At 45.0% G+C, this 20706-nt stretch overlaps 1 protein-coding gene across 1 annotated transcript in view; it reads right to left on the reverse strand.

The window, feature by feature from the left end:
- Nucleotides 1-20256, reverse strand: part of LOC128425990 (solute carrier organic anion transporter family member 5A1) — a 34623-nt gene extending 14367 nt beyond the window's left edge. Inside the window, exons 1-4 of the mRNA XM_053412840.1 lie at nucleotides 20180-20256; nucleotides 18311-19659; nucleotides 1207-1339; nucleotides 902-1119 (exon numbers count right to left, since the gene is read on the reverse strand). Coding sequence (XP_053268815.1) covers nucleotides 902-1119; nucleotides 1207-1339; nucleotides 18311-19268 — 1309 coding nt within the window. The 5' untranslated portion in view covers nucleotides 19269-19659; nucleotides 20180-20256. The remainder of the gene's footprint in view (nucleotides 1-901; nucleotides 1120-1206; nucleotides 1340-18310; nucleotides 19660-20179) is intronic.
- Nucleotides 20257-20706: the final 450 nt, after the last annotated feature.

Raw genomic sequence — 20706 nt, forward strand, 5'->3', positions numbered from 1 at the left:
ACTGGCTCAGAGATGACATTAAATAATGTATCGATGCACAGAGGAGCATAAGTACAAGCAGTTACTTTATCAAACATCATCTCCAACTTTCATGATTCATAATGCAGCCTCAAAAGAAATAAAGGGTATTACTCTTATTTAATCATTTTTAGTATATAAGATCTTGAGTTATGACCAGCAGCGTGTGAGGTTACAGTAACCTTGACCTTTGACTACCAGATTCTAACGCAACCATCCTTGAGCCAAAGTGCCAGATGCAGTGAAATACCTTCCAGGGATTCCTGCTATATTTCATTCATAAGAATGGGACGGAGCAGAGGTCACAGTGAGCGTGACCACAGATATGTAACTAGAATCGAATCACTTCATCTTCCACCTTTTTACCAAACAGGAAAACATGCCCTCCCTCATGTGTTCTGTAGTTATCGTCTTCACAGGATTGAGACAGATGGACGATAGAAAAACTGAATTCCTCTGGGTATTGCTATCAAAGTGTGGAGGCATGAAAACATTCTGTCCTTTACTTAGAAGCAAGGTTGCGAAAGCCAAAACACCAAGTCTTTAACTGACAGCAGTAATGTATGACCTTTGGCTTTGTTAACTATTCATTCAGTCAGGTAAATAGAAGCCACTGGGCAGTAAACCTGTCCGTGTTTACAGTGAATTACTTGCTTCATTAGGAAACTGTGTGGAAAACCGCTTCTATCATCAATCAATAACACCTTCTACAGCAGATCTCGATGGAGTTTCCACGTTTAGATAAGGTGTCTAATCCGCGCCATTGATTGGATTATGGGCCATTTTGTACATCAATATTTCTCAGTTCATTTATGTAAGGAACTTGTGAACACCCAGGAGATCCACATGTGGAGGAGAAAGGCTGATTTAATCTCTTCCTCACCTTTGATGTCCTTCCCAAAGCCCATGGAGGAGGTGACTTTCTGGCCTTTGGTGCTGGACTTCTCCTTCATCATCTCATCGTCACTGGACACGTCACCGGGCGAGCCCATCTTTTTCTTCTTCCTCTTTTTGTGGCGAGGAGGCAGCTTTTTGGGGAAGGCAAACATGGGGAAGATGACCAGCAGCATGGCAACGGAACACAGGAGAAAGCCACTCCACCTGAAAGGAAGTAGCAGTAAATAGGCTGTGAGGCAAATAGAGACATGAGCAAACACGCTGTCATACATCATGCACGTGCATAATTACCAGTTGCCAACAAAGCGAGGGTCACTCTGGTCGATGTTCACGACAGTTGTGGGGTCGACGTAGTAGCCGATGAGGACTCCACCCAGCAGGTAGCCAGCTGCAGGTCCCAGGGCGCCCATCACATACATGATGGCTAAAAAACAAAAGAACAAAAGACAATTAAGAACATCAATCAATAACATGCAAGTTTTTCCACTTTCCTCATTAATGCTTTTAAAGACCCACGATTGAAATCAGACCTGCGGAAACCGTTGTCCACCACATTCAGAACACCTGCTCTGAGATCAGTGGGAGCCCTGAGGTCATTACCCAAAGCGTTTGAAGAATCTCTAACAACTGACCTGAAAGCTCCTGAGATCTCACTTTGACCTGCGGGCACCCCCGCAGCTCACCCGCACCGGCCAACCACAGAACGAGTGGGAGGCGCAACATTAACCCGCAGGGTCTCTCAGCCACCGGGGAGAGCCAATCACAATCCGTCACTTTGCCACAGGAAGGGAAAAACTCATTAAAGTTAGATAACCTCAGTTGGACGTGTGGAAAAACCTCCTGCGGACATCCAGCGGAGACGTGAGTCAAAGCCATTTACTGGCTGTAATCAGGGGGCAAACTTCCTATAATTACACCTGGAACATGGCTGCGAGCCGTGAAGGGTGCGGGTGCATGCGTGACCGTGGAGAGGGATTGGCTCTTTATGGTGCGTGTGGACGTGTGAGGGCCTACACATCGAGAGGTTTCTATGAATGAAAATTCCCACAAATAGAGTTTGCAGTTCTTCTCAGTTTTACTGGCAAACAAAAAAACGAACCACATACTCTCTCACAAACACAAGAAACACAATTTTTGCTCTTCTACATGTCCATTTTAAATGCCACATTGTCGGATGCTGGCAGCAGTGTGTGCACACGTGTTTGTAACAGCCTGTGTCTGTCAGCAGAGACGTCAGGTGGGTGTAGAGTAGACAAACACTCAAAATGACGAATCTCTCTCTTGAATCCAGAGAATCGTTCTCTGCCAGATTACATAACTAATGCACATGGACAAGCGAGTTCATTCCCATATTGGAAGCTTCAAAGCAGTTTCTTCTCAGTCCGTTTCACCAAATGTTTCAGCTGCCACGCCAATATCTGCACTCTACACAGTTTCATCCCGAATGGCTTGTGTCTTTTACACCACTCATATTTTCTTCCCAGCACTTCCTGATACAGAGCACAAACATGCACACAGTAAGAGTCCAAGTCCTTAATTAAATCACGGCTTCCTTGAACACAACTATTGGGGAACAAGAATAAAAGGCCCTTCAGCTAATCCTCTTATCAGCCTAATGCAGTAACATAATCACACATGAAGTCAAAATGCAACGGACAAGGCTCCAAAGTGTGTGCCTGTGCTTTAGGAGAAATGGTAGGAGACCATATATATATATATTTGAAAAACAGTATAAGAATGTATATAATATGTGTTTGTTTGAGCCTGAGGGACTTTGGCAGTTTCATTCCCATAGATCAACATGACTCACTTCTCCAAGCACCTGAGGCAGGTTTCTATCCCTCTTTCACTTCTTCTTGTTCTCCTTGTCCCGCCTATCACATTTCATCTTTTTAACTCCTTTCATTTGACTCATTTCTCATATCCTGCTGGCTGAGGGGAGGGGGGGGGGGGAGATCAATTCACTGCAGCAGCCAAACCGTTACACAATGTAACAGGATATTACCACCCAGAGACAATAAACTATTAATTCTGGTTGGCAGGGATTGAAAAAAGTCCTTATCTCCATCTTTAAATTAAAACCGTCTTTAAAGAACCTAATCTTGTGAATAATACCTTTGTGGTACAATTTTCCCTCATCCATAAAGCACAGAGCACAGTCTGCAATATAATGATGCTGACTAGACCCTTGATGACAGAGATTAAATATGAGTTTCAACATTTGCTATAAATTGCTTTACAGACCCCATGGATTTCAGTTTCAAATTTGCCTCCTAATGGAGCCTCGGAGAGTTTGACTCTTGAGAATCTTGTTTTCAGCTGGTAGATGAAGAAAACATGAATGGACTCGAGCAATGTGAGTAAAATAAATTGTGCAAGTCAGCAGGATTTAATGCCTGAAGGAATCCTTCTCATCATCTGATCCTGCTGTGTGCTGGCCCTTCCTGTGCCCGGAATCTAACCCCCTATCATTTAAACACTCTGACTTGAGCCAGATCGATGCAACCAGCCATTCAGTCATCGTGTGAAAGCTTGATCACAGCAAGTATGGTCATTTTTCTGCCCTCCAATCTCCATCTTCACCTCCCTCGGGCACCCGGGGAGGGACAACAATGTTTTATCCCTCTCAGGTGATTATGTCAGCATCTCTCTTGCCACTCCATCCATCATGTTAACAGCATTCGGCCCGACTGGAGGACGAAGGGGTCATAAACCAAGTCTGACTTGTTGCCCTTACTCTGCCCGCCTGGCACCAAGCCGAGATGGGTTTGGATGGGACAGGATGAAGTGGATTGGTGAAAAGCGGCCGGGCTGAAGGGCGGCCGGGGCCGAGCCATGGGATTGAGCAACGTGCTGGCACAGCAGTAATGCTCCGTCACACACAAACACACATGCTGCGGTGAAAGACGTCATTGAATGCCAATGAAGAACATGGAGCGCCACCAGCTCACTTTACTCAATTACGCAATAGACCTTCAGCAGCAGCACGTGAAGGACAATACGTTACAGGCTTCATATAATTTTCTACACGTGCAGAGCTAATGGATTAGGAGCTCTCCATAGCAGTTATTGGCTTTTCATGCTTATGTTATATGAAGTCAGCACTTAAACGTTCAGTGTGGTCCTTCCGCCTCACGTTCAATATGTTGTGGTAATTTTGTGCTGACTTTGCTCAACACATTAGTATGCATGAAAAGACGCGAACTGGGGGACGAAGTCACAAAGCGTGTGATTTAACATGCTACAAACAGGATCCAATATCAGCAACGTGATATTAACGAGGTGTGAGAAAATGTTTATAGTGCAAAAAAACGACAGGAACTGAAAAGAACTCATCAAAACGCAACATTGCATCAGTTACAACTCGTTGGCTTTAGCGTCAGCAGCTCTCAGCATCATAGATACACACATGAGCACGAACATGAATGCACGTGGAAACGTGACAGAGGTGGTGTAAGGGCATCAAGGCAATGAGTGAAGGAGGGATAGGGTTAGACATTTATCGTGCGTCATTGACCCCAATTTAATGTTTCAGCGACAGCTTTTATGATGGATGGACGCAGCCATGTCAGGCAGCAGCAGGAGAGATTTACTATACAATAATCTGGAAAGAGAAAGGCAATAAAAAAAAAAAAAAACTGATAAACTGAGATGAAAGTGGCCGGGAGAGAAAGTGGAGACGGACGACTTAGGAAGAAACAATAACATCTATGAGAGGGGGAGTGGGAGCAGTGACGGAGGATAAAGAAACGGAGGTCAAGAAGGGAGAGGGGTTCGGGACGCAGTCTGTGGTGACTGATCCTGCTGTGAGTGATAAAGCTGGCTCAGCAACATCCCGCTCGTATCTAACCTTCAGGGACCAGCGCTGCTCTGTTGTCTCCACTCTGCCTGCTCCACACTGTCGCCAAGAGCTGTGCTCCTCCTGACTCTGTATTCATGAGCTGCACTGACTCATTCACAGCTTGTAGGAATGAATGAAGCAGAGAGAGGAGCTTGGCAGTAAAGAGCAGGAGGCATGAATCAGAAGTGTGGATACAGGAAGGTAAATGCTGCTAAGAAAATGGCTGCTGACGCTTCTGAATGGAGTTCATATCAGTGCAAAGGCAATTTCAGAGCCAAACAGCTACTGCTTGATGACCAATTAACCTCTGCAGGCGATGCCCAATATTAGAAATCAACACTACAACAACAACATAACAAGACTAGCAAAACATTTTGTTGGTGTTTTTGGTCCGGTCGACATTTTGGCTGGTCGATATTAGGGCTTTTTGTCACTCGGCAATAAATGCCAGGAATTGTTGGAATATACAGCACCCAGATGTTTCCACAGCTGCCTTGACTTTGAACGGAATTCCAGGCATAACAATAAAATGGCCACCCCCCCTTTCCCATCCCCCAACCTCTCCTGACCTTCTGTTCTCCTCACCCCTGAGAGCAGCAGAGGATGAGGGGGGAAGGCGGAACTGGACCTGATGAGAGAGCACATTGCACCTAATCAAGCGGCTCCCCGGTGGTCAAGCTAATTACCACAGATTCATGATTGCATGTTTAATTGCGTGGACACAATATAAAAAAGCAGAGGACTTTCACTGCCTCGTCAAGACACTGCAGGGTTCAAAAGTTGAGATTTACAATTCCCACAGTAGAACAACCGTCAGTATCAGACTGCTCTTTAGTTATTTCTGCATTTATTTGCAAATTGAAAGCGGCAAGATTCAAAAATAGGAATCGGTAGGTGATAAGTAACATGCATTACTGAAGTGTAAGGATAATAACACTTACAGTAAGTGTAAGGAATACAAACTAATACATGCAGTGTTAAAAAAAGAAAAATATGTTCAGTGTGAGAATATGTCCCAAAAGCACAAGGAAACATGGTTGAAGAACAGTAAGCAGCAGCACAGTGGAAGCCAAATACTTCATGGCTTTGATTTCAGTCTCTTGACAGCAAAAGCACAATGATCTGTCACTGCTTGGATGGAGAAGCTATGAACAGAGTCATCAAGCCTTCATTGCCTCCGTGCTACGCGTCATAGCATCTCACCAGGATATGAGTGTTTCCGCCCTGGTGTCAGGTTGTCGATCACAGCTTGATCTAAAAAGAAAATACCCGTGACTACTGCACTCATTCAACCTAGGTAGGAATGCTGATTGTACCCTTTCACACACACACACGACAAAAGCCAGATGTTAGTGGGCGTTTGTGCGTTTCTTTTTGTCCAGTTTGAAAGGGCCTTTAGTGTCAATGAATTATGTAGCCCTCTACCTGGCCATTAGCGAACAAAGCCCAGTCAGCCTCCAGACCAGGCTGGGAATGGATGGCAGGCAACAACACAATGACCTTGAATTTGTAGTTATTGCATTGGACTGGAGCCGTCTCATCTCGAAAAGATGCAATCACATTGTCAGCATTACTCGTGCGGCATGTTGATTTACGAAGCATTATGCGTCAGACGTTACCTATTCACTCCCAACCTGGGATAATAATCCATTTCCACACCAGCGGTACGTCAGAAAACATTTAAATGAGCTGCCCTGCTTTATTTAATTACGTCCACTCTGTGTGATATGTCGTCCAACACTTCAGGATTCTGATTTGCTGCACTGCACAGGCCAGCTCGATGTCCGCGGCTGTTTAGGAAATGTACCTGCAGGTGACGGCAGCACGACAGATAATCTATGTGGCTGCCACTGTTAGAGAGAAAAAGACAGAGAGGGAAGCCGCTCCATGTATCCCTGTTATTCCGATCAATTCAGCAACGTGACATCCCGATGTCCACCCAGACAAGAGGAGGAACAAGGTAAGACGAGGCGGCTTTACTTATAAAGCACGTTTCACACACAGAGGAAGATTCAAGGTTTAAAAACAATACAGACGAAATAAAAAGAAAACAATTTAAAGCAAGCAAAATAAAAACACACAAACAGAAATGCGTGTTTGCAGAGTAAAAAAGTAACGCTTTACAGGAGGACCGGGAAGTCAGAGGTACCTTCCTTGTGGACACTGAGGTAGGGGGATGACGGCATTGTGTTGGCAACTTGCTGACAGAGCAGTGTCTTCTTACAAGTTCTAACCTTACAGTTTATCCCAGAGGGCATTCATGGAGACTATGGCCCCTCACCCACATATACAGATGCACAGAGCAAGGGCAGTGAGACAAACTGCATAAAGGAAGTATTTTATAGAAATAGACATGTGCAAAATCCAGACGCATCATTTTTGAGTCTTGGAGTTCTCAAACTGATTAAGTAGAGCCGCGACTAATTCCCCTCACAGGAGAAATAGAAAATCTCATGAATATCATCTTATAAATATGTGTCTACTCTGCATCGTGCTTGAAGCTATCGGGTTCAAGAATAGGTCTCAAGTGTCTCAGTGTCAGAGAGTTCAGTACATCGACAGAGTCCTGGATACAATGTACTGTTGGAATATAGAGGTCGATGATATTTGATCATTTAGCACATGCACATTTTTTTTCAGAGATGTTCCTTTACAAATTGTCCCTTCCCTATGCTGATTCTGATATCTGAGGTTAGTGTATTAACCTCTACAGAGGACCAATTCAATACCAGTCTGAATAACCTATATATTGTTCGCCTCTGTAAAGTCCTGAATATGGCAGTCATTGCCGTTTTACTTGTGGGACTTTCCCATAAAAAATGAAATATTGCCAATAAACCTGGCTACTACACGACCAGAAATCATATCTTCTTCGCTGCTCTAAAAAACTATAGGTCGCCAGCGGCAGTACAGCACAGCCGCTGATTTGAAAATTGTAGATATATCTGGGTGGAGCTAATACACTTAAATGAGGTGGTATGGGATTAGTAAATAGATTTGCGTACTTGTCAATGTGCATTACCAATCCTGTCAACTGTATCAGCATTTAACTTCACTGTTGGACCAGTTTGTACACTATGTGCTCTTGTGTTTATTTTTGTTTTTTTTAATGACTGTCGGTTGAAAAGATCAGAATCCGATCTATTAATCTCTTTGTGCAACATTCAATAGAAGTTTAGGTCTTTGGAATTTATACATAATGCCGGCATCCCACAGGCTGAGCAATGGGTGGTAAAAGCCTAAGTACAGTACGATGCAAGATATGAATATTTTAATGGATTAAGTACGGGGGGAAAAGTTGATCCAGCTTTGCAGTCGGTATAGACTGGTACAGCCAAAAAGCCTTGACTGGTACTAAGTGATCAGAGACATCAAAGCCTGTCTGATTTAGAAACCAACACTCAGGCCACCCATCAGGCTCTAACAGAACTTTACCTCGGGGCATGACTGCTCTAAGCCCCTTAAGCAAAGACATGAAACCAGTCACAAGGGATCAGCATCTGAGGTCTGCGTTTCCCATCCCTCCCCCACGTCTTATGTTCGTCTGTGCAGTAAACTATGACCTAGTGACCTTTTGCCTCATCCAGATGCAGGACTTGCAGTGACATGGTAAAGGAGCAGGTGAAGCTACACTTCATGTTGTTAATGCTCCACTGGAGTCGACTCGCACTCTTTTTGAAAGGAAACTATCACTCCCTGTTGGATAATACAAGAAAACCTAAACTCTTCCCCGGCTGGACAGTAAATCCCCACATTGTGGGAAAAACCCAAACAGCACTCTGTAATCAATGTTTCATGCCGGCTGCTGTGCTCCAAATGCAAGGGGGTTCCCCAAGCTCACTGTGCTTAATCAAATATTTAGAAAATGAGAGAAAAAATAATGGATATTTTTAGCCGCAGGGGCAAGCTACAGTACAGTACTCAGCCATCAGTGTTCTTATCCTTTCATTGATGGAAGGAAATGGGAAAACCAACGTAGTGTGAAGGTATGCAAAGTAATGATGTTGTGCTTCAACTTCATCTCTTAGCACTTAGGTTCTATCATGCAAGGCTTTGCAATAAAGACAAGATCTAGCCAGAGCCTTTGAGTAGGTCAAAGGGTCATGGATCCTAACTCTGACAATAAATGAACGATTTCTGCTGATTGCATTGGTGCAAAGAGGGCAGAAACTTGATCTTTTATGAGTTGTGTGTACAGTACTTATTGTTGTTTGTGTATATTATTGTATTTTCATTCCATTCCATTTTATGACATGAGGGGGCTGGGGCTCTTTTCTAATTGCTTGCAGATAAAGAATTTGGTTGTGATGTTTTCTGGCTCATATGCTGTTTTTGCGATGAGCAATGGAATAAAAATAGCGGTGATATTCCCACCACCCTATGAGACAACAACAACAGACTAAATGCACCTGTCACTGACTAATAAGGTAGTGACAGGTGGGGACGCACACCTGATAGAGCCTGTGGTAAACAGCATTAAGAGCAGATACCAGATTGTTAGTGAGTTTGCTTTTGATTTCATTATCAAATTTTAATCTGTTTTGACTGAATGTGGTGAATGTAGCAGTGCTAGGAGGAGGGAAAGATTCACACCATCTACGCCACCTTTATATGTCACTGACTTTCTCTTCCCTTTCTAAAACAGGCCACATTTATAAAATATATATATATACTGTGTGTATAATTTTGAGTTGATACTACATGTTAAAAAGGGGCAATCCAGACTTTTTCTGGCAATTAAAGCCCCTCTTGTGGAGTGTGGTGGAGAGGCCGGAAAAACAAGAGCGAACAGGGAGCCCACTGTAAAGCTCTTCTGATTTTTGGCCACTTTCTGGCAGAGCAGCTTTGTCGACATATTTGCTCTTAGACTAGGACTACTAGTCAGATTTGTGACATTAAATTTATATTCAACAATTATAAAGACCTTTCTAGGTGATTATTTACCATGTTGTGAGTTTATAACTTTGTCAAAGAGGACAAGTCATTGAAGAGACGTAGACTGCACTTTTTTAAATCGTCAGTTAACAAAAAATAGGCATTTATTAAGTGTGTTAGAGTAACTCATCCAGCCAATGTGATCTTTCAAATAATTCAGGAACACACAGTCCCAAATGAGGCCTCAAGCACACTCCGTCTGTTGCCACTCTGTGTGTTTGTCTATTCAAAGATATTGTTGTATCATGTGAGAGGGTGGGAGATAATCTTTCATCTGATGAGTGGCCATGAATGAGGCATCTGTGGTGGGGGTATAACCACATTATTCTTTGGGGCTGTGAGAGTGTGTGTGTTTGTGTGCGTGTGAATCCATGATAGCAGTGAGTTACGGAGCTTAGGTTCCAGCTTTGCCACAAGGTTGCACCTGCAGCTTTACAGCCTCTCGCATTGACAGACACGGCACAGCAATCTGGATGATGGTGCGAAGCGGGTGCAGCCCCTCGTCTTCAACCCATGCCAAGAATTTGGCCAATTCATCAGAACATCCTCCTCTGTCTAATCCTCGTACCGGCTACTCCTCGACAGAAAAATATAAGGAATGTCGATTTCACTCCGAAATATGAAAAGTCTTCTTTGTATACAAAGGACCATTTCTACTCGTCTACATTAGCTCATGCTTTGCCCTCAAGAAAACAATGACATATCTGTGATTACCATTCTTCTTCAAGCTTACATGTCCTGTCTGAGCTCAATTTCTATGGCAACACAAGGACAATTTCATATGCTGGAATATTAAACAGAAAAAAGGCCAACATACGACATACAAATATAGCCGAATGCATGCGATCCTAACCATAAATACTACAACAGAGAAGGCACAGCAGATCTAGTGACTGCACGGCACAGCTTCAGATCACTCTGGTGTTAATGCAGGTAAAACAAGGACTCGCCACACTGTTGTGCAGCGGTTGTTCCTCCTCCACACAGCGACAGCAGCGTGTTGAGGCAATCTTGACGTTGATGGGTCAGACTTTTCTGTGTCTTCACAGATGCACAGCTGTTCATATACCACTGAATGCTTGCAGGAAGTGTGGGTTTTGCGACACAAAGCTCCAACCTCCTGCAAACACTTGTACTTGCAACCGACAACCCTCGAGCGTCACCCACACCAAACTCCCAGGATGCAAACACACACTCACACATGCTTATCTGCACATACACACAAACACACACCGCTCACGCTGCCAGCTCTCAACAGCTGCTCTCTCCCTATTCACACCCTGGATCATCTACCGACAACTAGGCCCCCCAAAATATAAAACGCACACAAACAAAAGCCTGAAAAGATCAGCATCACACACCAGCAGGCTTTGAAAAGAATATTCATAAAGTATCCAGCTATTAAAAGAGTCCTACCGAGCACTTTCAATAAACCATTATAAGGCATTTTTTCTCAAATATTCCACAACGAGCAAACATTCACCAAAATCTGCAGATGACTCGTCAAAACACCGTCCCGCCATTGAGCTGTATCACGGTTACATGTTAGCCTATTATCCTTTGTTATATAATGCACAACCAGCTTAACGCTACATTTGGTGGGATAACGGCGCCTGGCAGAGTTGCTGTGACAGACAGACGAATGTGTAAAGTGAAGTCTGCCCGGGCCTGTCAGGCTACATTTTATGGTGTCGTTGCGTAATTTTTCAGCATCTGTGTTGTGTATGTGTGTGGGTGCGTGCATGTGAGTGTTGTGTGTGTGTGTGCGCAGCGGTCAAGGAGAACAACAGCCAGTCCACTGCTCTGAGGGCATTAACACTAGACTTGAAGATTTATTCCCCCCCCCCATTTATGAAGCACAGCAAATAAAGCAGAGCAGATGAGATGCCCCAAAGACATAGGGGATGCGATTCAGCTCGACGTGGACGTACAGGCCGTCTCTGTTCAGTATATGTAAATATTTGATCCACAGAGATATTTGCAGCCCAGATACACTGAAGCCCAAAGCATCTCAGACAACATTTTCCGTTTCAGTGCCTGATGTCAACAGTACCCTCTGCGCCTACGGTCATCATCACAGGACGTACTGCCCCCCTAGAAACAGATAAACATCTGGTAATTATTGACAATGACTCATTTCCTGACCGGACTCAAGAGGCGGACCTGTTTCTCTCCATGCTGCTGATTAGCTCAATTAGAGAAAGGCAAACAGAGAGGCTGCAGGTATTAGAGCCCTTTCAGCCAGCAGAGATGAGACGGTCAAGGATTGACTGCTGAGACGCGGGATTGGTTGAGTGCATCTATTTAGGGGACATCAATGCTCAACACTCCATACCATGATCAATACTGCCAAGACTCTGGCTTCAAAATGTGTTCAAGAGCAGAAGATGGCGACACTCACTCGAATTCCAGGATATTTGGGCTTCATTCTTGCAATGAGAGGAAGTGAAGGGGCGTTGTCCATCTCTATCTACAATCTATGACCTGGTCAAACAAATGAACCACCAAGCCATAACATTCTAATTATGAGTAGTATTTTAATCCACTTGCTGATGTCAAAAGTGCGAATGAACAAACCTTAATATGCAGTGGTTCAGTGCTTTAATAATTAAACCAGTTCATAGCCATGTTAGGAGCATTATTTAATTTCAACCTGAGCCACAAAGAGCCAGGGATCAAGGGGGATTTCGTGGAATGGACCTAAGAGTCAGCGAGAAAAAATAAATGTCCTTTTTATCCTGCACAGCTGAAAACAAAGGTTTTTTCCCCCCCCACATTCCTGCCATTAGAAAAACCTCTTGTGGCATTTCCCCAGGAACCTTCCCTCACTGTCAAAACAGCCTGGCCACAACCCTGAAAAATAGCCAATAGTCATCAGCCAATGGGGTTGAGGAATGGCTACACTAACATTCACGTGGCTAAGACCCCTGCCTCTGGAAAACAAACGAGATCCCTTCACTTATCTGAACTTTCGCCGCCCTTTTCTTGCGGACATATTTAAAGGAAGACTGCACTGTCAAGGATTTGATGGTAGAATTTCTAGAAAACGCCTGGCACTTGTTTATAGATTACAGCAATTTAATATTTACATAAAACATGAATTGTTATCTAGTTTCCAACATTATCTGTATTCCATTCAAGCTACAGCAGTTACAGCTGTATATACTTAACATTATGATATGTTCATTCATATTTCTACAGCAGCGTTGACAGTTATTGCTGTTAATTAATGGACCCAAGGCTGAGAGACCAGAAGAATCAAGTAGTCCAAGACAAGGCAATAATTATGTCCTTCCAATATTAAACAAGAGCTGATAATCAGTTTGAGATGTAAAGTCCTGGTGAGCTCTACAATACAAATAGTAATACAGTTTAGACAGTAGTTACAGTGGGATGATAGGAGTTGAGAGGATAGTTTGGATTTCACTGTTGAGTAACTGTCACAAGGGTTAATTGGTGCTATAAAAATGGGGTGAGACCTCATGAAGCTGAAACTGACTCGCAATTGGTCGAGTGCATGCATCTGCGGGACCGTAATCCTGCAACTCCACATTACCGTCACTACTGCAAATGCTCTGGCTCCACATGGAATGAACAGCACAAGATGGCGGCACCCGTATCCGGGTCATTTTGGCCTCATTTTTGTAGAACGGGAGGCAGACGCGTCATCCGTCTGTACTGTTTTCACTCAATGACTGGGACTGCTTGTTCGACATGCTCTCTTAAATATCTACTCTGCAGCTCCTCTGTCTCCGCCGTCAAATCTTGTCAAGCTGCACATGCAAACTGCCTCGTGCAAAGCAAAAGTAACATACTTCATTATCTCAGAAGACAGTTTAACTGTATTTTCACAATATGTTACTGTGCAAAAATGCAACATTTACTGTAGAAACTACAGCACTTTGTTCTAGTGTGTTTGTAAAGGATTGCAGGTTGGTGGAGACAACAACAGTCATGGCTGGCAGATGAGCCGCCACAGAGGTTCACGGGGGGAGCCATAATAGTAGTAGTAACAGTCAGCACTTGCAGCTCTTCAGTCTGCAGCTAAAAAGGTTTCCTGCTGCTGAGTAACCCTGAGGGCCAGTGTGGCCGACAGGACCGAGCAGAGAAGGAGAGGCAGCGATATTTAAAACCTCTGTGAGAATAACAGGACAGTGATGAAACAGGACCGGCCTACTTTCTATATGAGTGCCAGCCTCTGACGGGGCCAAACTTGTTCCCAAACCAATCCCTGAAATGTGATCAGTCAGCCTGGAGGGGCAGTGAGAGATGGGGGGGAGAAGGCAGGATCTCTGGGGGCTTGTGTGTTTGCGTCTGTGTGTGCACAGTCTGCATTTGCTTTGGCTGCTGCTGAGCAGAACAGGACACACTGTTAAATGAAATTGACTGAGCACAGAAGGGGTCGTGCCATGGCCTCGGCTGATAATCCACAATCACAAACAGAAAGGAGGGTTGACTGTAAACTAACAGTTTGTTCCTATTTTTACCTCTCTAATCTGCAGGGGACACAAACACAAAACACTCTTGGAGAGAGACTGAGAGCAACTGTTCTTTCTAAATTTGTCAAAGAGCAGAGAACACACCCCTTGTTTTCATGTGAGCATGCGAGTGCGTGTCTGTGTATTACACAGTACACAAGACCTGGGTTCAAGCTGTCCCTGTGGGCACACACACACGTATATATATATTATTCTGTTTTTACGTTACATGAAAGGCTTCTATATATTGCTACTGAAGTTATTGTGCTAACCAGCTAGCCCCAGCCCGTCTTTTACTTCAATTTTTTACCCCACGAGGCGATTGGAAACAATTCTTTGCGAGTAAAGGAATGCCATTTTATGGCAACTCATAAATAGCAATAGACAGATTTATCGGTCTTGACAGAAAAATTACATAAGCATATTTTTCTGTAAGTTTGTATTTAAGGTGGACAAATAAGTCTTTACTGTTTTCTTATTTTTCTGTTATTGTACTTTATCAGAAGCAAAAAATATAACAAAAACATAATATTGGCATTTTAGAACTGCCATCAGTGGCCCTGCTCTCCTAATATCATCACCAGCCAATGAAAAACACATACAGCTCCACCACTACTTCTAAACTGGGAAGTTATCACGGGTTAAGTCTATATAAATCAGCTTTATATCTCTTCAGTCTTCTACAGTCCTTTTGTATCAAGCAGGAGTTACGTTGCAAGCCTTTGATTTTATGTGAGTATCAAAAAACAGTAGCACAAACTGGTATATGGCTTCAGAGTCACCTGCTTTGGAAACTAGTTAACTCAGCATCAGCAGCGAGGCTGTGTTGGTCGCAGGAGGAATCAATTAACCTTATCCTGCATGTAGAGAGGAGGGCATCGCTGCATGCAAAGAGGCTGCACAGTCTAGACAATAAACAGGTAATAAAACAACCGGAGTGCATAAACAAAAGGGTGATGAAATTCCAGTTTATACTCCTCCACTGACTGGTAATGGGGACATACGTAGAGAGAAATCTAATCAGACCTGACGGCTCCATTCATCCCACATCAATAACAGCTTCTCAGCATCATTAGCTTGTAAACCTCAGAGGCCGCGCCACTCCCCTTAAAAAACGGGGGGCGCTGTCAACATTTTTGGGTTGGACAAAGAAATCAATGCGGAGAATCTACATTATTGGTCGTTTCGATCGGTGCGTTGCCAGGTCAGATGGAGATGGTGACAGATTGTTGGAAATTAAAAAAGGCATTCATGAAATACTGAGACAACACTAAAGACCTCGTCTTACGCAACACGCCACCGTCACACAGGGAGGAGAGGCTCCTCGGAGAAGGGCACAGACAAACGTTCACCATAGTAACACCACGAATGGTGCGTTGTAAATCCGTCAGAGCAGGGGGAAAAAAGAAAAGACTGAGGGAGGAGGTGGAACGCGCACACCAGGTTCTCCTATAGAGACTTCAACCAGCAACAGTTCTCATGTAGATGATTGCTATAAAATCTAGACATCCTTAACAAACCAAAAAAAGGGATCCGCAAAGCCAAGTGGACTGTAAACCAATTTCACCATTTGCTCAGGCGCTGGAGCAGAAGAGGTAAAGTTCAGATGCCATGCCCGTTGGGTTACCATGGTGATGTGGGGCCAGAGTTGGGGGGGAAAGGTGGGGGGGGGTGACAGGTCAGAGGGAATTCCCTGCTGTGCATGCACGCACACACAAAGATGACATCCCGGTAAGAGAAATAATACACACTCTCTCTCACTCGCACATACACACAATCTCTTCAAGGACACCAAGTACCCTCCGTTGTAAACCGCATTGTCCTACAAAACGGGAGCAACTCCTCCCCTCTGAGCCAGTGCAAATTGAGATGGGGTTTACATTAACGGGTCTGTAGGGGAGGGGGGGAAACGCACAGCACAAGGTGATATTGGGGGAAGCCTCCTCGGGGTATGGGTAGCCCACATCTCCACAAGATGAATTTGTGAGAGCGTGGAAATGGGTTTGAGGGTTTCTGGGTGAGCAGGTTTTGAGGTGTTAGCTCTCGTTCGCCCTGCGAGCAGAAGGAGAGGAAGGATGTTTTGCGTATACTTCTTGAACCTGGCAAAGGAACAGAACTCTTTTACGAGCTGTAAACATCCGTTCAAACCGACGTGAATGCAAAAATCAATCCTTGAAAATGTGAACTCCTTCAACTGTGGCCCATGAACCAAACAGCACGATATACCAAAGCGAATGTGAAAGATAAGGATGTAGTCAAAACAGATGAAGAATGACACTGAGACTCAGTTACCATGGTTATTTTATGTTCCAGGAAAACAATTCCGAGGACATTTTTCCCCCCGCGTGTCTCACTCACTGTGACATGTCAGAACACGTTTCTGTTTTCACCAACAATGCTCGGCTGGAACTAAACAGATTATCTCTGAAAACAACCATCAAGGTCACATGAGCAAAGGCTGCTTTTTGATGGATATCTAGAAAAAGGGGACGATTCAGAGGGAGCATTAACAACAATGATACCTCTGCTCAGCAGTACCTTACCACGGGGAGGGTATAGAGCCCCTTTGCTGTTTTGAGGTTGTTTTCTCCTTGTTCTTCTGAACCGGTTCAATAGCTATGCTGCATTGGCTCTCTGTGATGCAGGGATCTGATCAATACTGGGTCTCAGGGGCAGCAGTGCAGGCAGTGTGAGAGGACAACAGTGAAAATGCTCCATAGGCTGCGAGATGTCGCGATGGAGGGCTGGTATCAATTAAACCAAAACCGAATCCAAATGGGTAGTTCACAGAAAATGAGGTTTCCCTCATTATCTACTCACCACTATGCCGATGGAGGGGTGGGTGAAATGTTTGAGTCCACAAAACCCTACTGGAGTCTCAGGTAATGATTGAGTTTGAATTTTTGTGGTGAACTATCCCTTTAAGAGAGGATCATGTTACTTTACATGTAATACTTTTGGTTTTATACTATTGGTCAAAATATAAAAATGTACAAAACATAAGCTCTGTAGGTTTTGTTTGTTTCCCAGAATGACTTAAATCACGCATCACTGGGACAGCAATGAATTGATGTCGCCTCGACACACAAAGGTCAGTGGGACAGTGACCATCTGCGTGACATACAGCACCAGACTGGGGGGGGTGCGGTCGCCAGTGTGCGGTCAGAGAGGGATTACTTCTGCAATCGTGATCTTCTCAATGAGCAACGTGGAGTATGTGGTGCGAGCGTGACGCCGATTATTTGGAGCAAAACAATTAAGGCCAGCGGAGCCCGAGCATACCAATAAATTACATGATACCTTGAGATGTTGAGGAATGTCCGAATGATTTACAAAAGGAGGAACAGAGGAATCCAGGAGAAGAGAAAAACAACCTGATAACACTTAAAACACAGTGGAAGTCTTTTCTGGCCAAACATGAGGGTGTTGCAGCCGTCTGTGCACGCAGCAGTATTTTCCAAACACACACACACAGACAACACTGGACCATTAATCACTTGCAACCCAGTTCTGCTTCTCGGCCCACACTCCTCTCTCATGTGCTTCTAGCCCAAGGTTGACTATGCAGTCTCTGTATTTACCTCAGTGTGGTGCGGAGGTTGCATGCCAGTGAGATTAAATCAAGAAGGACAGAGGGTGATGAGTGTTTAGTTGAACCCTGCATGAATAAATACGTGCATGTTCCCTTCCTGGTAAACATCAGTAGGGACCAGAGCACTTTCATCGATCAAAATACAAACATCCTATTTGTAATCAGCTAATTGATCAACATATTATGACTCTAATTGTGTTATTGTGAGATTGCACACTGTGTAAACCCAACGCACTGTATCCTTCCACTTACCCACCAGACTTGTGTTGTTTGAATAAAGCGATGACTAATGAAACTGCTCGAGTTTAAAAAGCAGCCTGTCATACGTTATTTATTCAAATAAATTCAGCACGTCGGTGTTGAGTGAAACCACCTAATTGCTTTGTCGTCGAACACGACTTCTCCACTTTTTTTTGTAAATGTTAGTGAAGAGAGAGGGAAATAAAACGTATCACAGGATGGAGGTGATTTATTCCCTCTGACTACAGCGCTTACACACACCATTATTCTAGCTCTGCTCAGCTCACTGGGCCACTCAGGTTGACTTACCCAGGTAGAGGGATGCATTTTCTTTCTTCACGTTGTCATCCAGGTAGGTGGGCCCCAGGGTGTAGATGGGCGTGGACCCCATGCCTATGAGTATCTGGGCGCAGATGAACAGAGCCACGTACAGGTTGTGCTCGTTGCCCTCCTGGTCGCGGGGGCACGACGCCACGTCAAGTTCTCGCCCGCTGTTGTTGCCGATCTGACAGAGGCCTCCGTGACCCAACGATGAGTTCATCTCCTGGATCTGGTAGGGTGGCGAGATGAAGTGGGGCAGGGAAAACATCGCGGCCCCTATGGCGATGACCACACCACCCACAGCCAGCCAGCGCGGCCTCTGACCTCTGCCGCCAAAATAGGAGATGAAGACCACCACAATCAAGCTGCCTATGTCGAAGCAGCTGACCAGCAGGCCGGACTCCGAGCTGCGGAGGCTGTAACGTTTCTCAATGGTAGTGATGACGCTGCTCAGGTAGCCCGAGACCATCAGGGACTGGATGAAGGTCAGGTAGCACATGCAGAACAGGAAGCAGCGCGAGTCCCTCAGGATGGCCCGCACATACTTCCTGACTGGGATACGGATAAGGCAGGTAAAAGGGAAGCCAAGTTTTTTGGCCCCAGCGCCACCAGCCCTGTGGCCCTCCACCGGCAGAGAGCTGCTGAGCCCCACCATGCTGGAGGCCGAGGGAGAGAAGTCTGTCCTGGAGGAGGGGGACTCTGCTTGGCTGGAGTCTGGGGTTTTCAGCTGGAGCTCGCCGGACTCGCCCACGGCCACACAGGCGTGGGTGGTGTTGAGCAACCGGGTCTCCGCTGCCTCGCGGTCCGGCTGACACGGCCCATTCAGGATGGGCAAGCTTTTGGACTTGAAGCAGTACTCGGGGTCCGTGTACTGGTCCTGGAGCTCGCGGATCTCCAGGGACTCAGACAGGTCGCTCCCGGTTTCATCATTGTCCGATGAGGTCATGGCCCCGGCTGGACTTTCCGCTTCAGTCGGCTCCGGGCTGTGCTGACAGGTCGGTCAGTGACTAGTGCCACATGAGGACACGGTGGAGCAGCTGTGGGGCTGGAAGCTGGAGCAAGGGCTGCTCTGCCAGAGGGACTGGACCCCTCTAGTTACGTGCATGTTCTCTTCCCCATCTCCATTAACTGTCTCTCTGAATGACAGAACATCCCCTTCCTTTTCTAATCAGTTCATTGATTTCTTAACAATAAAAAGGCAACGAGGTTAAAAAAAAAATAAACATGTAAATATAACAAAAAGGTAAAGTTCCACTAAAATTTAGGATCCCATGTGGATTTGATGGCTCTTTGTTAGAAAGCTGGATGTTTCCTTTGTCCCATGGCTGTGCAGCATCCTGGAGAGGAGATTAAAAAAAGGAACCATGACATTAAAAACACAAACCACTTTCAAAGTCAACACATTATTAAATATGTACAATATCCAACCCTGTGCTCCCCCCCACCACTTCGTCTCCTCCGGGTTGAACCGGTCCCCCCATATCTCCACATTGAAATAAACTAATCCCATCGATAAAACCAGTTAAACCTACAGGGACGAAACAGGTGCAGGTGCGTGTCAGAGTGTCTCAGCGGGTGTTGACGTGGAACGACACCCGGCTTCGCTTTGTACAGACCCCAGAAGACAGAAACCCACCCGGAGAACAAAAGAGCAGCGCGCTGCTGCTCGCGAGCGTCTCAGACTATCACTTCGCAAAGAAATTTTAAAACCACCGAGTCAACACAAGGCGGTTCAGGAGTAAAGAAGACGAACCCGGGCCCCGAATAAAAGTAAGAATATGATGTGACAGAGGAGCAGGAGGAGGTGAAGGAGGAGGAGGAGGAGGAGGTGGAGGAGTGAAGGACTGAGATTCTCACCCGGACCCGCGGAGGAGCTGTTGTTGTCTGCGGAGCTCCCACTCTCTCTGAATCAATGGGACTGATGGCTGCTGCTGGGAGCGCGAGTGCTACCTTCAACGACCCGCGGAAATACTACGAACCAGCGTGTGAGGCATCGACAAGGTGGGGAAGAGAGATGGAGATGAAGCCATAATTTCAACCCCTGTGATTTAACACAATAAATTAAAGATTAAATACAGTGATTAATGCAAATATTACTCTTGTTTATCAACTATTCAACGAGATTAACGATAAATACATACACGTACTCGTTTTATTTTATAAGTGTGTTAATTGCGTGGTAAATGTGACAAATAATCACTTTTAGCGGGATATCACTGGTTTTGTTGTCATTTCAATCATTTACACAAATACATGCAAAGTTTTTGCTACAAATTTAAAGCTGGTCCCTAAAACCGATTAGGAGAAGAGAACCGCGAACGCATCAACCCGTTATTTTTCGCCTGAGCCACCCTGGGATTTGTAGTTTTTTCGCCTCACTTCAA

Source organism: Pleuronectes platessa, chromosome 20 (genome assembly GCF_947347685.1).
Source record: "Pleuronectes platessa chromosome 20, fPlePla1.1, whole genome shotgun sequence".
Taxonomy (NCBI): domain Eukaryota; kingdom Metazoa; phylum Chordata; class Actinopteri; order Pleuronectiformes; family Pleuronectidae; genus Pleuronectes; species Pleuronectes platessa.